At 42.9% G+C, this 18,059-nt stretch overlaps 1 protein-coding gene and 1 long non-coding RNA gene across 3 annotated transcripts in view; one reads left to right on the top strand and one right to left on the bottom strand.

The window, feature by feature from the left end:
* The window catches only part of LOC149972793 (uncharacterized), a 548,532-nt gene that overhangs the window by 127,084 nt on the left and 403,389 nt on the right, over positions 1 to 18,059 (bottom strand). The gene's annotated exons all lie outside the window — the stretch shown is intronic.
* Positions 57 to 17,523, top strand: LOC110501302 (transcription factor Sox-1a). Of its 2 annotated transcripts, XM_021578776.3 has the most exons (2): positions 70 to 1,193; positions 15,893 to 17,523. In XM_021578776.3, exons 1-2 carry the CDS (start codon positions 357 to 359, stop codon positions 15,950 to 15,952), a joined length of 897 nt encoding a protein of 298 aa, XP_021434451.1. In that variant the 5' UTR covers positions 70 to 356; the 3' UTR covers positions 15,953 to 17,523. The 2 variants fall into 2 exon arrangements, with proteins under 2 accessions (XP_090071497.1, XP_021434451.1); XM_090215371.1 differs by lacking the exon at positions 15,893 to 17,523 and having other exon boundaries at positions 57 to 4,386.

Genomic DNA, 18,059 nt, shown 5'->3' with positions numbered 1-18,059 from the left:
ATGCAAATCGCTTTGCTTCTAGAACGCTATTGGCCGCTCGTTGCTCATTTAACCGCTGTCAAGGCGCTTCATATGGCTGCCGCTTTAACTAACTTCTCAACTCCGACAGGGAAAGTGGCTCAAATGCGCCTTCTGTCAGCGTGGATGTGAACCAACAACCGAAGAGGAGATAGAGCATCCACGGGGAGAAAATTTCTCTGACACTCTATGTATTGGATTATTAATTAAGTTTGCATTTAATTATTTTTGTGGTGTAGGATTGTCGTTCCCTCGTGTGCACCTGCTCTGCCGGACTCGCGCGCCGACTGAACCAGACTTTGTTTCATCTGTTGGTTGAAAGTTTGAAAACAAGGTGAATGTATAGCATGATGATGGAGACGGACCTCCAGTCCCCGGGACCCCAAACGAACACACATTTGGGGCAAACGGGGCCGAACAGTGGGTCCAAAGCGAATCAGGACCGGGTGAAGCGTCCGATGAACGCGTTCATGGTGTGGTCCCGCGGGCAGCGGAGAAAGATGGCCCAGGAAAACCCCAAGATGCACAACTCTGAGATCAGCAAGCGGCTGGGAGCCGAGTGGAAGGTCATGTCCGAGGCGGAGAAGAGACCCTTCATCGACGAAGCGAAGCGGTTACGAGCAATGCACATGAAGGAACACCCGGATTACAAGTACAGACCGAGACGGAAGACCAAGACGCTGCTGAAAAAGGACAAATACTCTCTGGCCGGTGGCCTGCTCTCTGGGGCCGGCGGCGGTGGAATGGGTCTGGGTGTCGGGATGGGTTCATCCGGCGTCGGCCAGAGGTTAGAGAGCACCGGGGGCCACGGGGGCTCCGCCAGCTCAGGCTACGCTCACATGAATGGCTGGGCGAACGGTGCGTACTCGGGGCAGATGGCTGCAGCTGCTGCGGCGGCGGCGATGATGCAAGAGGCGCAGCTAGCTTACAGCCAGCACCCGGGCAGCGGGCATCACCACCACTCACACCACCACCATCACCCGCACAACCCCCAGCCCATGCACCGCTACGACATGTCGGCACTCCAGTACAGCCCCATCTCGAACTCTGAGGGCTACATGAGCGCATCTCCGTCCGGCTATGGCGGGATCACCTACACGCAGCACCAGAGCTCTGGCGTCTCCTCCTCGGCTGCCATGGGCACGTTAGGGTCGCTGGTGAAGTCAGAGCCGAGCGTAAGCCCTCCCGTTAGCACTCACTCCAGGGGCCCTTGCCCCGGAGACTTGAGAGAGATGATAAGCATGTATTTACCGACCGGAGAGCCCGGGGACCCGTCGGTGCAAAGTAGACTCCACGCATTGCCGCAGCATTACCAGAGTGCGACGGCTGGGGTGAACGGAACGGTTCCATTAACGCATATATAGATTATTTATATGACTATGGAAACTGCAGACAGAATACAAAAACCCATAACCAAATATTTACTTATTTTTTAAATGATCACTGAACTACCTGCATTTTGTTCAGAATGTTTATGGTGTTCTTGTAAATTAAAAGTAAATTAGCCTATCCTTTCCCCTTTTGGAGTATACACTCTCTTACGAACAGGATATGAGTTCAGATACTGGTTGTTGTGTTATCATTTTGTAATTTTTTTATTAACCACACTTGTGGTTGAGGGCGATGCCAACCAAATTAATGAACACATTTGCTTAACTATAATCGAATTATTTTTGGTTCACTGTAAGTTATTGAAAAATAAGAACATGTTTTCCATAATCATGAAATATGGTTTTAAAGATTGATATTTTCCCCATTTAATAATTCCCCCAAGAGATTGTAAACATTTCCGTTTACACTGTCTATTCATGATCATAATTATCTCTTCTTATTGTAATAATTATTGTAAATTGTGAATAATTTGAATATTTTAAAAGACTGACGCGCAACTGCTATTGTATAATTTACGAAATGCATTTCTGCTGGAGAGAGGTTCTGATATTGGGCTGAATTACAATTTAAATAAATTTCACACATATGTTGCTCTGATTCTACAAAAAAAAGTGTTAGCTTGATTATTGTTCACTATCTTCAGTTGCAAATGGTAATGAGTTATATTTCATTTGAAGGCCACGAAACTTTGAGTCTGACGTAAAGCTACCTCTACGGCAAAAACATTTTTTTTAAATGGGAGAGTGTCTCTGGCAAACCCGTAACATGAAACAAATAGTTACAATGCGTAATATTTAATATAAGTAAACTTATTTTTTGGCCATTGGATTAAGTACACCCAAACTATTCTCAGGGTTTACCCTTATGTAATCATTTCTGTAAAGTTAACGTTACTAGCAAATTGTCACGATAGAACAGAGAGAGAAGCACAGTATTCACGTTCGTCCTTCAGAATATAGCCTACATTTCGGATATATGCGTGCAACATCTCACTTGCAATATATTTTTTATAATTAATTATGCTCTTTTTGTTCTTGATTCGATTTATAAGTTGTATTTTTAATCTTTCCATGGTTTTTCTTTCCCATGATCATTTGAACTCAATTAGGCTACATGCATTAGGCCTATGGTTTGTTTTATTTTGATTACTGACAAACTTAAGACTAGACCTGTTCCGCAGGTATTGATTATACAATAGGCTTATAGCACTTAATAACTTGATTTTATGTTGTTATAATGTACAATAGATTATTCAAATAGCATAATATGATATCTTTCTGTAGTAACTTGACAAAAAATACAGTAATATATCCTATAGCCCATGGAAAACAAGAGCAAAGCTATCTCGAGTTGGGTGACTTTTGTGGATTTTTGAAAGACACATTTTTCTTGCAAGCGCTGAAGGGATGAACCATGCAGGCCTATTTGGACAATAACGCTATGATTGCAAATGGCGATCGCCAAATGCAACTAGTAAATGTAGAACGATTATTCAGGCTCACTCAAATATCCTAGGCTATATTTTATCACTAAAATTATGTTTTTAAACCTAATAAATGTGTAGGATGTTTGACGTTTTTGTTATTGGCGAATTTAGGCCAACCCGTTTTATTGTTGTCATGAACAGTATAATAGGCCTACTGCTTTCAGTAAATTAGCCTAATATTATTTTACTTCATAGCACATTGTCCTAAATTATTCCACTTAAATTATTATAGACTTATTATAATTCAGATAAGGAGTTGTATAAACCAGAATTAGGTTGTATACATACATAGCAAACTTCATTTGATTACTTTAGAATAGTTTAGTATTGAATTGACCTCATCTCACATTTTACTTGTGACTGACTATCTCCCAGTATATAATACATTGACTACACTGTGAGTAGATAATCCTGATAAGTATGAGCTGAAGGCTTTTTAATGGTCTATTTGGGAGAAAAGTGGAAACTTTGCTGTTTTCTTGTTATGTGAGTAGTGGTCAAAGTTCAGGCTGTTTCCTTGATCCCTTAACAAAGCCTGTACCCCTGAATAGGAAGCAGTATGGATACAAAGAAACCACATTAGTCAGTGATTGACACACTCTGCATCCCTGCCATAGGCCTACTACAGCAAATATACTTATGAAGGCTGCAATGCCAGAACAATGTGCCTGATTCACAATATAGGGACAATTCAGTACAGCTCGGCTTGGCTCGCTTGACTTGGCCCGGTTTGGCCTTATAGTGTGTAACAGGCACTTGGATTTTAATGATCAAGAACCACTTTTCTATTGAACTTAGATTTCCCTCCAATAATGGTTGAATACATATTGCACTTCCAGGGAATAGATTCCGGATGGCAGTATCATCCAAGTAGATAAAGTTCTTTATTTAAGCCATGGTTGTATTACAGACGACATAGTGCCTTCAACTCATTTGATCTTATTACCACTGTGTGTATTGGACGTTTTACCGTTTGGAGATTCTGAGATGATGGTTAGTGCCATGATGAATGGAGACTAGATGAAATCACCGTGCTGGAGAGGGAGATCTAAAATGTGTTGAAGAGGGTGATAAGTGTGTGTGACAGTTTTTTTTTTTTTTGTGACTCGTTTTGAATCAGAGCAGATCATCTGTAGACATTAGGAAACAAGGAAGTGCGAGCTGTTCACTGGGTGTTTCAAGTGGAAGTGTTTTAATACCCACATGGCAGTCACAGACACTGAAACACATAGGCATGGCTAACATGATGAAATAAACAATCACACCCAATTTTAGATGCGAAGACTTCGCAGTCTTATTAATACGTTGGCAGAAGTAGGATATGGGGATCTCTTGTGTCTTTCAGTCTCAACTGGACAGTTAGTTATAAATTACTTCATAAAAACGGAGAGACTCATATGTCATCTGAGTAGGCCGTCATTGTAAATCAGAATGTGTTCTTAACTGCCTTGCCTAGTTAATTAAAATTTTAAAAATGTAATAAAAATATGGTGTTAGGAACAATCCATAAGAGCACAACAAATATTGATGTATTGAATTGACAGTGATTTCCTCTTTGGGAGCAGCTTTATATGTGCATGATACATAGTTGCTGTTCTTATCTCCTGTTCAAATACTCCAATGCAATATCATTGCTGGGGCAGGAGGTTTTGGTCAGGGAACATGAAGAGGAGAAACTCCCCGCCCTATAGTCATTGCTAAACCTGTACGCAGCAACAAGTGACATGACCTCTGACCTAAGGGAACTTCTTTCTCATGCTGTGCTATGATTCCGCAACCTTCTCCCCAAAGTGGGCACTTGCTCTATCCCTCTTATGGGTGGAACAGTATGGGAGTAAGCATGGGTTAGAGCAGAGGGAGTTCCCTTTGTAGTCCATTCCCTCTATGGGGGTTGCATGACACATTTCAAGACCTTTTGGAGCCTTTCTGTGCCTCATAGAGCTTGGAAAAAACATCTTTGGTTGCATTGAGAAAAAGTATGAGAGGGTATTTTCTGTTGTGACTTATTTAGTCCAAATCAGGCCCCAAAAAGCATTATAATACGTATTATTATTATTTGAAACTCTTCTGCTCTTACACGGTTTAAACTAGAAACGTCATTCAAACTTTAAAATGTGCATACTGGTCTGGATTGAGTTACATACATACAACTCTTTGATATCTTTTATACTTTCTAAACTGTTAAGCTTTTTGTCCTTCTTTCTTACCTCCATCCACTTTAATGGAATGCCCTCAACGTTCTAAAGGCTCCATTGTGACATCATCACTTCCAACATTCCATTCACTGTAATTGCAACAATGCGACTTTTGACACAAATAAGCTACTTTGACCACTTTACCAACAACTTAGACCATAAGGCTGCCGAGTGGCGCATCTCAGTGCTACAGGTTTCACTACAGACCCTGGTTTGTTCCCGGGCTGTATCACAACCGGCCGTGATTGTGAGATCCATAGGGTGGCGCACAATTGGACCAGCGTCGTCCGGGTTAGGGGAGGGTTTGGCCGTGGTAGGCCGTCATTGTAAAATAAGAATTTGTTCTTAAGCGCATCTCAGTGCTACAGGTTTCACTACAGACCCTGGTTTGTTCCCGGGCTGTATCACAACCGGCCGTGATTGTGAGATCCATAGGGTGGCGCACAATTGGACCAGCGTCGTCCGGGTTAGGGGAGGGTTTGGCCGTGGTAGGCCGTCATTGTAAAATAAGAATTTGTTCTTAACTGACTTGCCTAGTAAAAAAAAAAAAAAAAAAGTTAGTGTATGAAATCTTCCTCTACTTCTCTTATTTTCAAATTTGAACTCAGAACGAAAATATCTTATTCCAATCAAACGGTACAGTTATTTTAGTAACCACATCAACTACTTTTCCCCGTAACTTTATAAAACAACTGCCGTTTTGACCACTCCCACAACAGGATAGACAAACACTTATAGGATCTAACATCATAGTCTAATTCTCTGCTATTCAAATCCGGACTCGAAACAGAATTATCTCATACCAATCAAGCGCTACAGATGTTGTTCTGAGTTTAGAGTGACAAAAAGTAACTAGCTAACGTCAGCTAACAGCTCTCTCATGTCTCATCATTGAGAAGCCCAAACAGAGCCGTTGCTATCGATACTCACAGACGTAGAGTCGCACAAGCAAAAATTACGAGTAGTGTGAATGGGGTGATTGAATTTAGAACAATTGTGAACACCAAGAAAGTAGCGACAATGAGGCAGACAATGCAACATCGCATCGTCCTCCTTAGGATCGAGCCTCGTGCTCTAAATAACTCAACTGCTGATCCCGCTGCTCTGATTGGTAGTGCTGAGCATTAATGCTTTTTCAGACCGGTTTGGTTTCGGTACGATTATTAAAAAATAAAAATGGTTTTCGATTTCGGTTTTGATTATTTTGTTTAACATTAAGTGCACTATGCATTATGTGGGTTGAATGATTTAACAACACCGAATAAAACAATGAATAAAAGTCCCATGATGGTAGTGACTGCCCCTTACTGCTTATCCATAATTTATTCACATACTTTACTTTAATAATATATTTCAGTTGTGTATATTACATTGGTTTTATTTGATGACTTTAATCATGCATTTAATTTAATTTAATCCGAAGTAATCATCTCATAGAGCTGCTGCCTATGCTGTATGACAAAATCACTATTTTAGTAGTTCTTCAAAGTAAAAAAAAAACACAGACCAGACAAGTAGAAGTGCAATTGATTATGGTCATTGGAATACATTACCATGTTTTCTGCACTAAACTATGTAGAAATATATACTACAACTTCCTACTACATTGCACAGTTCAGGTTTGATCTGATTTATCTCTAGAGAAACTTTCCAATGTGTGCGTTGGGCTCACAGAAAAAAAAGAACAAAATGGAATTAAAATCATTTATATGACGTTGGTCAATTACTTGTTTAATAAATGAAAAATAACTGACTTTCCAGTTAATCGCTCAGCACTACTGATTGGATAGAGTGAAGCTGTCTCCATTCACTCCTTTCATATTTAACCCGATCACTTCTCATCGCACACCTTTCAGTTTTCACGCAACAATTGTAGTTTAGATACCGACCAGAGCTACTGACCACAACCTACTGACCATAACCACACAACTACTGGCCAACTTCTACTGAACCACAAATATTGTAAACAACCACACAACTACCGACAACAACTACTGACCACAACTACTAACCACAGCTTCTGACCAAAGCCACACAACTACTGACCACAACGACTAAACCAAAACGACTAACACAACCACAAACTACTAACCACAAATACTGACCACAACTACTGACCACAAAACTTCTGAACCACACAACTAATGTCCACAACAACACAACTCCTGACCACAATTGCTGAACCACACAACTACTTACCAAAACTACTGACCAAAACTACTGACCACTACTGAAAACAACTACTGATCACAATTACTGACCACAACCACACAACTAATGAACCAACTACTTACCAAAACTACTGACCGCAACTACTGAGCACAACTACTGACCACAAAAATACTGAACCACGCAACTACTGACCACAACTACTGTCCACCACTACTGACCACAACCACACAACTACTGACCACAACTGCACAACCACTGACCACACAACTACTGACCACAAATCAAATCAAATCAACTACTGACCACAACTACCGACCACAAAAATACCGCACCACACAACTACTGACCACAACTACTGCTCAGGTCGGCACTAGCTCTGGTCCAGGTCTGGTCCTGGGTGTAGCAAGCTAGCTAAGGTTTGCACTTGCTCTGGTCTAGCTCTAGTCTGCACTATAAATTATAACTACTTAAATGTGAATAAATTAGCATATAATACCCACCAACAATAATTGTAACTATTGAACCGTTCAAGCTAGAGACACCAAACCAACTTTCACATGTTCAGGCTATCATACCCGATAATTTCCTAACAGTTACCCAACAAATCAATCAATATTTTAATGAAACTACTTTTTCTCACCACCATTACTACTGCAGACACTACCACTACTATAACTTATTTCATTTAGTTTGCTGGAAAAAATGCTTCACCCTGCAGACGGCTATATTGGTCCGCTGAAAAAATATTATTTTTAATTTTTATTATTATTATTTTAATTCTTATTTTTTAGGTGGTGCAGCAGCACCCTCAGCACCCCTACTTCCCGCAGCTATGCTGTTAGCCTAAATCATTTATTTATTCGATCGAACTACAGGTGAACATATTCTACCTATTTCTTCAACTACCACAAAAATAATTTTAAAGAGCTGTCATCACTGTCATCATATTTCTCTCCCCAAATAATATCCTAAAACTTTCCAATCATTACATCATCATTCAACTAAAATCAAACTTAATTTGCACTGAACATTTTACACAAGTAAATCGTGCATCTATTTTTCTGAAATTCACTGCATGAATAATTCATAGTGGCTTTGCTTTCCTAATAGTGTATTCCACACGATGCTACCTTTTATTTCAGTCTTCTGAAAGAAGATCACTGTCTTTCTTCTTTCAGTTTTCACATGCAACAATGCAAGAAATATAGAAATATAGGAATATAGAAACTTTCACCACCAGTTTTGCCCCAATCAGGAATATCAAACTGTTCCACCATTTAGAAAACTGATGATACATCTTGTACTGTAGGCCTATACACATATATCTGCCTATAGGTAGGTGTACTGCACTTATTTAAAATCGGTTAACTATAGTGTATACCAGTGGAGGCTGGTGGGATGAGCTATATGAGGACGGGCTCATTGTAATGGCTGTAATGTAATCCATGGAATGGAGTCGAACATGTGGTTTCCATTTATCCCATCCCAGACGTAACAACTCCAATAACTCCTCCCACCAGCCTCCGCTGGTACCAACTTTAGAAGTTCAGAGGACCATACCGCACCTACGGCCGCCTACAGCACCTGTCAGAGAGCCGCCTCCCCAAGATACAGGTGGAGACCATTGAATTCAATAAAACAAACTGCTGAATTCAATAAAACAAACTGCTGAAAACTGAGTTTGGTGTGGATCCTAAACAGACAGTGATATGGCGTCTGCAGAGCTCCCCTCCTACGCAGCGGAGGGGCACATAGCATGGCCCGCTTGGAGGTTATTTGTATTTTATCTGCAGATGTAAAGCGACACAGATTAACACTGAAAAAACAGAGAGGCGGGGCGCGTCACGGCACATCGCTAGGTTAAAAGAGGAGTGTTCTGGTAAATTGAACCCGAATAATTTACTACTCGACCCCAGAGGGGAAAGTGGAAGGGAGGGGAAGTGATGGGGAACGGGGTTTGGGGCAAAGGTGGCGATGTGGAGGTTGGGGAATGGAAGAGAGGAAGAGGGAGGGGAACAGCAGCAGTAAATCTCTGACCAATAAATCTCTCCAGCATACGATACTCTTATCTTGTAGCCACCGATATATTCCACGCTAGGAAGCCATCAGCGCTGGCGCACACTCGGCGCTGGTAAAGCCCCGATCCCTTGCACTCGCTGTCCTAAATGGGGATAATTAGCGTCACTTTATCACGCCTCTGCATATTTTCTCCGCTTTCCCTCCATCCCCAACGCCCCACTCCCCCCAAAAAACCCAGCCGAGTTTGCCTGCTCTCGGTGCCCGCTCTGTCACAGAAGATTACGGAGACAGATTGCACAGAACGAATGTGCCAGGCAAGATTAGCGGGGAATAGAGAAAGCAACTGGGCCAATGAATTCCTCGCGAGGGCCTTATCGTGCAATTACACGTTGACATGTTTAACAATCTTGCTGCCTCTTAATCCCGCGCTCTTCCAGGAGCGCTGCGATGCTGCTGTTGCTGCTGCTCTGTCCAGCACCATACACTGGAGAACAGGCCCCAATGCACCGACACGTGGTGGCACACAGGCTGCTGACACACACACAGGGAAAGTTTTCACACATTTGCAAACTTTTGCTCTTGTTGTTTCTTGCTCTCTTGCAATGCTGTTTCCTCACAACACGAGCAATTTTGAGGATGATGTTCTGTAGCCTATCCTTCTGAACTGTTTGTCAGAAGATTTTCAATTAGACAGTGTCTAAGCAATCAGCCGGGGAAATTATTCTATTGATGATTAAACTTTGAAGTTGAATGAAAATAATACGTTTGATGAGGATTAAACTTTGAAGTTTAATCATCCACATTTTGAATTCTTCTCTGTAGTATGGTTTTATTTGAGGACTTTTAACCTATGAACGGGGACCCTGTGAAAATGGTGGATCATGTTGGGAATATAGGGCTCGGGAGTGTAGCAGCGGTCTAATGGCACTGCATCTCAGTGCTAGAGGCTTCACTACAGACACCCTGGTTCGAATCCAGGCTGTATCACAACCGGCCGTGATTGGGAGTCCCATAGTGCGGCGCACAATTGACCCATCGTCGTTCGGGTTGGGCCGGTGTAGGCCGTCATTGTAAATAATAATTAGTTCTTAACTGACTTGCCAAGCTAAATCAAATGTAATTGATTCAGGCCTAAACCGTATCCATCGCGAAGAGTGATGGTGAGAAATATTTAGCCTTGACCATTTGTTTAGAGTTCGTTTTGGACTCTTTTCCCCTCTCTCCTCTTTCCTCCTTCTACCACCCCCCCCCCTCCCCCCCTCTAACTTCCCTCCTCTCCCTCCATCCCTCCTGCTTGGTGGTAGCGGGGCCTGTGTGGGAGTGATTGTGAGCGCCACTGTTGGAATTTGGCAGCGGCCGCGGTTTGGAGAGCCGCCCCACGCTGAGCCCCATTCAGCGACCGGCGCACTGTGAGGTTGGGAAGTTTCACTCAGCCGTACAACTCAATGCCCCAACAAAGGCGATTACAAGCCCCAGTGCATTCCTGAAGGGACCCGGTAGCGACGCAGGTGCGAGGGAACCGGGGGAACCCGTCAGAGAAGTGTCAAAAACGGGACAGTGCCGGGACCACACAAAACCTAACGCACCGCGGGTAGCAGGGATTTTTTTGGAAGGGGTCGGGTGTAGAATAAAAATAATAAGTTTGATGAGGATAACGTTTTGGGGTGCTTTAGAACAGGCTTGTCTGTCTGCCCAGTGAATGAAAGGAAGAGAAATCGTCCAATTTAGTGAGAGAAACACATTTCTTAGACACATTTTCAAGTCAGCAATGCCTTGATTGTTGATTTGAAAAGAATATACTTATTTCGGCTTAGCCGAAATATCGATATTTGACCAAATAATTGAAAGGGCACTTACAAAAAAAAAACTTATAAAAAAGCGAAAAGTAGTCTGCAAGAAAAAATCTCCTCTAATTCTTCCTCGATTGGTAGCAGAATAAATGGTGCACAGAGGTTAACTGCGTTGCAATGCGCCCAAGCGTGTGTTTTTGGCTGGCTATATGTCTGTCTGTATCGCGGAGACAGACGGTATATTTGATTAGAGCAGCGCCTAACTATCAGTTACCGAGGAGAAACAGAGAATCCCTAAGGAGCGGTAATCAGCACGCCAGCAGCTCGCGGACCTCTCATTTCCCACCACTGCAACATAATGGAGGCGCGCAGGACCGCATGAGAATCAGCCCAGCGCAGAAAAATAACTGTCACTCACTGTTTGGCGACCGAATACAAGACACAGTATTCATTCTTCTGTGACACTCAACAGCTAGAGTCTGTGAATTAAATTTATCCAAACGAAACTTACTTTTTGTTTGTTATGAACACCTTGTTTGTAGCATCTTTGGAAGAGTTTCCTTATTATAGGCCTATGAAAAGGGAATTTTGTAAGTAGGTGCACAACATTTTCACCTTTTTGGTGTGTGTGCGTGCGTGCCTCTAATTTCCATGCGTGGACGCCATGGGGGTCTTGTGTAATCGGACTACTCCGCTCTTCCCTGCCCTCACCTGAGTGCTACCCACAGGGGTGAGAGGGGGACAAAAGCGGTCCCCCGCACCGGCAGCGGTGGTCAGTCAAGCAGAGCGGGCTATGCTAATGTTCCTGACCCAGAGAGGCAAAGGGGGGCGAACAGAGATTCCGATTGTTCATGATCTCACGAAATACACAGCTGCAAAGCAATGCTAGCAATGCTGCGAGACTTTCAGATCCAAGCCAATGCATAACACGGCCAGAGTATACTCTGTTATCGCCAATTTAAAGTATGTATACCTGCAGTTTGACCACGTTCAGAAAGGGAGTTGTGCCTAACTTCAGGCAAAGCTGAAAGGGCTTCTGTCTATAACTTGAACGTTATTCTATATCGTTAAAATGACCCAATGCCTCTCTTTCTATCTGCCCCTGCTGTAGCCTGTGTAAAGCACTGTTAAATGCTACAAGATTAGAAACGTTGGTCATTATTCCTGCGTGCTTCACTTTATACCATTCTAGCCGGACGAGAGCTGTCCAGTGCTGAAATGACTGCGGCTGAAATTACGTCATTTCAGCACCTCCTCGAGTCGTGCGTGAAAAAGCCAACAGTGTGTAGTGTGTAAAAAAAATATAGGCTATTGGATTAGGCCAAACTGGATGATTTATCAGGGTGGCAGGAAGCCTTGCCTTTAAGAGCGTTGGGCCAGTAACCGACATGAGCAAGGCACTTAACACTAACTACTTCTGTAAGACGCTCTGGATAAGAGCATCTGCTAAATTACAAAAATGTCAAATGTAGGCAACTGAAGAAGTGGAGTGCATGAACTCCTATACTAAAGTTGATTGAATTCAATCAAATTGAGGGACAATAGAATAAATTAATAACATGACAGTAGGCAAATTCTAGATGTGGTGAATCATTTCCACAAGTTGTACGCTTGAAAACGCAATGGGTTACCTAAATTCCAGACTTACAGTACCAGTCAAAAGTTTGGACACACCTACTCATTCAAGGGTTTTTCTTTATTTTTGCTACTTTCTACATTATAAAATAATAGTGAAGACATCAAAACTATGGCATAACACATATGGAATCATGTTTTTTTTTTAAGTGTTGAACAAATTCTTCAAAGTATCCACCCTTTGTGTTGATGACAGCTTTGCAAACTCATGGCATTCTTTCAACCAGATTCATGAGGAATGCTTTTCCAACAGTCTTGAAGGAGTTCCCACATATGCTAAGCACTTGTTGGCTGCTTTCCTTCTGTAAGGACAAACGCTGGGAAACGAGAAGCAAGGACAGGGAGTGAACATTTAATAAATAACGGACATGAAACAGAATATGGATAGCGTCTGGACAGGGGAAACAAAACAACATTAATGCAGACACCGGGATGAAACTGAGGAATAAACAAATATAGGTGAGGTAATCAATATGTGATGGAGTCCAGGTGAGTAAAATGAAGCGCTGGTGCATGTAACAATGGTGACAGGTGTGTGTAATGATGGGCAGCCTGGCGCCCTCAAGTGCCAGAGAGGGGGAGTGGGCGCAGGCGTGACACCTTCACTCTGCGGTCCAACTCATCCCAAACCATCTCAATTGGGTTGTGGTCAGGTGATTGTGGAGTTGGTCTTTTATGGACTTGGTCTTTTGCCAAATAGGGGTATATTCTGTATACCAACCCCTACCTTGTCACAACACAACTGATAGGCTCAAACTCATTAAGAAGGAAATCATTTCCACAATTAACTTTTAACAAGGCCACCTGTTAATTGAAATTCATTCCAGGTGACTACCTCGTGAAGATGGTTGAGAGAATCCCAAGAGTGTGCAAAACTGTCATCAAGGCAAAGGGAAGAATTGAAGAATCGAAAATCGATTTGTTTAACACTTTTTTGCTTACTACATGATGTTATTTCATAGTTTTGATGTCTTCACTATTATTCTACAATGTAGAAAATAGTAAAAGTAAAGAAAAAATCTTGAATAAGTAGGTGTGTCCAAACTTTTGATTGGTACTGTACTTCACAGCCTATATTTGACCCCTCTCCCGGAGTCAACTAGACAACAACACCCTGTGAAAGGACAAAACGCCGCCTGGAATTGTTTTTGTTTTCCCTCCAATGGTTGCTTGCTGTTTTGTGTAGGGGCGAACTTATACCGCTGATTGAGTCTGAGCCGCTTCAGTCCAAAGCTATCATCTACGAGCTGACAATAACAGGAGAGAGAAGAGAACGAAAATACTTGATGTTTATGGATCGCTCATTGATCTTGCGCGGGTCTTTGAAGCGGTTTGTTTGTTTGTTTGTTATTTTGATGACTGGCTCATTGTAAACAGACAGCGGGGGTTGGGGGACTGCTAGGAGGGTTGGCGCGGCCACGGGAGCGCGCACAATTCCCTTTCGCTTGGACGGTCGATGACAGCATGTGATCCGGTGTTCATGCCTGGAGACGCGAGGAAATGGTGGCAGAGGGAGCAGGGTAGTTTGGCGGTAATGACACCCCCTACAGCTCGTTATTACTTAAAGACCATGTCGCTGTGAAATTAGAGTTTGGTGGTGGCATGGTGCTCTGAGCTTGTCAGTCTGCCTCCCCAGCCTGCTCACCCCTTCCTCCCCACCATCTACTCCCTTCACAGAGCCAAATCCGCAAGATCTTTCTTTTTGAATTTTTCAATGTATTTCTCTAACTCTTTCTCTCTCACACATACAGAGAGAGAGCGAGAGAGAGAGAGAGAGCGAGAGAGAGAGAGAGATCATTATATTTTGTTGAAGTTTTCCTTTAATTTCTATGTATCTCTATGAATGCTTATGTAGGACTATAAGGTCGTAAATGAGTTATGTCACCATGACACTGTAATAATCAGTCTATGGATTGTGATAATAGTGATCAATCAATAAATCAATCAGATGTATGTTTGAAACCCTTTTTACATCAGCAGATGTGGTTTAGAGCAAAGGTGTCTTGCTGGTCCGAGTGTTTTGTCTCAGGTCCAGTTGACTCAGCTGTCCTCCATGTGTTCTCCTCCACATCTTTAACATTCACATTAACATCAGCCAGTGAAGAGAGACTGCTGTCGCTAACAGTATGAAGCACAGTGCTCACTGCTGCCAAGACAGCTAATCCTTTTAGTGCACTGCTGTATAATCACGCACGCACGCACGCACGCACACACACACACACACACACACACACACACACACACACACACACACACACACTAAAGTGTACTCTCACAATTCTCTATCTTACAGTCACACACACACAAACACACACCAGGCTGTAAAGGATTTCTGATAGCTCAGTGCCAGGTGATTATTTCCAAAGTGGCGTGGAAGGGGTTAATGGGAGCTCAACGAGTCGGGCTAAGAAACAGTGTTTTTATTTCCTGATGCTGCAGCCCTGCACCACGCTGATAGCTGTTTGAACTCCCTGACCTCTGACCTTTGTGAGGTCAAGTGATCAACAACCGTGGTGGTTTAGATGGGGTCAGATTATAGCCTGTAAGGGATGTGCACTTCACACCAATCCCTCAGTGGAGGAGGTGTAAATTGCCTTTAATGATTATGATGACGCTACTCTGATTGTTTCCAAGGCCATTAGATTGTTATAAACTATCAGACAATTTAGCAGAGCTAGGTGAAATGGGATTCATTTGATTCATTTATAAGTGTGCTGATAACCTTACTGGTCTTAGGGAAATTCACATTTTGGCCTACACATCGTGTGTGTGTGTGTGTGTGTGTGCATGTTAGTTTTAAGCATGGTAGGTACAATTCACAGGTGGCTCGAGGACAGTCTCATAGTAATTGCTGGAATATAAACAATGGAATGATATCAAACACATGGTTACCATGTCCTCCCCTCACCAGCCTCCTGTGGTACAATTACTGTAAATAATAATCATGGATAAGAAAACTAAAGATCATACTGTATGGTTGGAGACCAGATTCCATGTGGATGTGGTCTAGGACCTACCTGTTCTTTCCCCCTAGTCTGCCAGTTTCCAAGAAAGCTCCATATCTGTGTGATCAGAAGAGATAAATATTGTTGTGGTGTCTGAACTGACTGACTGCTGACCTTTTAGATGTCTGTCTCACTAAGTCCATCGTCTCTCTCTCTCCCTATCCCCCCCTCCCTCCCCAGGGTGTCCAGTATGACGACTGCCATGGTGGACTGTCCATGGATCACCGTGGAGACCTGTGATTGACAGACAGGCACTAGCCCCCGTCTGGCTGGCTGGCAGGCCGTCATTACGATGAGCAGGAGCAGATTTGCTATGCTGGCGACAGGACCGCACGGGAAATGTCAACGACCATCAGAGCCCCAGACAGACTTCCTCCCCTCCCCCAAGTACCTCACCTAATGTCAGCTAATGCCCATGCTCATCATCCAGACCCTCGGTACCATCAACACAGCTTCACATACTTCATCTACACTCATTTCCAAACCACATGCACACAAAGCACTCTACCCCTGTATACTTCGTCCAACAACTCAACACGCCTCACCCATCCCTCACATATTTCACCCCAACCCCTATGTATCACCCAACAGCCTCACACCTCATCCAACCACCACAGTACCTCACTCCTTATGTGCGTCATCCGCCCCACACATCCACCCGTCACCCCCCCGTCACCCCCCATGCACCTCAGCCAGCCTCCTATATTAATACCCTGTCTCCCTCTATTGGCCTATTGCCCAACAGCACTCTGCATGTTAACATTTCAAAATTCCTCAAATTGTGACAAAGAAGTATTTTCTTGCCTTCAGTCTATGTGAACAGCCAGTCTGCCCTGCATGCCAGACAGCTAGCTAGAACATCACGTGTGGCCAGTTCTGAGACAGACTGGCACTCTGACAGGCACCCTGACCAGAGTAAGTGCCTCACACATATTACAGCAGTTTACTGCAGTTTGGCAGGACACTGACAACAAGACCAGCCAATGCCTGGCAAACTGACTGACCCCCGGTCTAGTTGGCACCTAGTAAGATAAGGAGAAAATAGAAGGAATATGACATTGAGATCATGTATAAGTGAAAAAGGTTTCAGTAATTCTTTTCTCTTTCTTTAAGTGTTTTTTTTCTGCAAACGTACACAAAGTGCAAACGTTTAGGAAATCTGTTCCAAGGTATCTCTCTAGTAAAGTCTTAACAGTCATCCTTCTCCTCTCCGGGCCCGGACACAGTGTCATGTTCATGTTGGTGCTATTCAGAGCTCTGCCGCCTTGAATGATACCACACAACTAAATAAACACATTAAAATGGCTTCCTGTCGCCTCTCATTGGCGACACAGGAGAAAATCTCAGTTTCATTACATAGGAAATTAAAAGGAAGGGTAATTGTAGAGTACAAGGAGGAAAGGTGAGGAAAACTTTCTGCGAGACCACAATCTAACTATAATACATATAATCACTCATTGAAATAGTTTTTTATTCATTTTCATTCTGTTCCTCCAGCCTGGGATTTTTAAAATTCCTGCCATTGATCTAGAAGCTGCTTGAAGCAGTGGGAGAGAGGGTTAGATCTGTGGTACGGAAATACTGGGCAGAAGTTATGAATGAGGCAATCTAAAAAATGAATGGGTAAATCAATGAGGCATTCAATGTGCATCAACATTGACTTAATCAAGCAGCCGTCTTTATGGTCTTGTATTATTGATTTTATATCAACGTATCAAGTTGAAATCGAAATTATTTTTGCTTCTGTACATTTTGAGGATTGACTGAAAACCTGTCCCTTGCATTAGAAATAAAATGCAATGCAAAATAAAGAGTTATCTGTTTTTTTGTGTGTCCCAACACCCTATTGTGTGTACGTGTACCCAAACAGACACATAAACACAGACTCATGTATTATGTGCATCAACGTGGTACCAACCTGCAATTACAAACAATTGGAAACACACACACACGCACACACACACACACACACACACACACACACACACACACACACACACACACACACACACACACACACACACACACACACACACACACACACACACACACGCACACACACACACATACACACACACACACAGGAATTGAAGGTTCTTAGCAGCAGTTTGATGTTGGTAGTTAGGTCCATGGTGTCCTACTCTGTGGGATGTTAATATGCAGGTGTGTTCTTCTGACCCAGACAGACTGTGTACAGGAACAGGATAATAGGCAACTCCAGTGACTATACAAAGTCATTACCAGCATGTTACTGTCCAACTAGGCACTGTTCCTCTCCCTTTGCACACACACACACACACACACACACACACACACACACACACACACACACACACACACACACACA

This window comes from Oncorhynchus mykiss, chromosome 22, assembly GCF_057628025.1.
Source record: "Oncorhynchus mykiss isolate SJ-2025 chromosome 22, ASM5762802v1, whole genome shotgun sequence".
NCBI classification, from domain to species: Eukaryota; Metazoa; Chordata; class Actinopteri; order Salmoniformes; family Salmonidae; genus Oncorhynchus; species Oncorhynchus mykiss.
This window is presented reverse-complemented; position numbering and strand designations above follow the sequence as displayed.

Excerpts from the sequence above, each read along its gene's own strand:
- LOC110501302 (XM_090215371.1), top strand. The coding sequence starts at position 357 with ATGTATAGCATGATGATGGAGACGGACCTCCAGTCCCCGGGACCCCAA.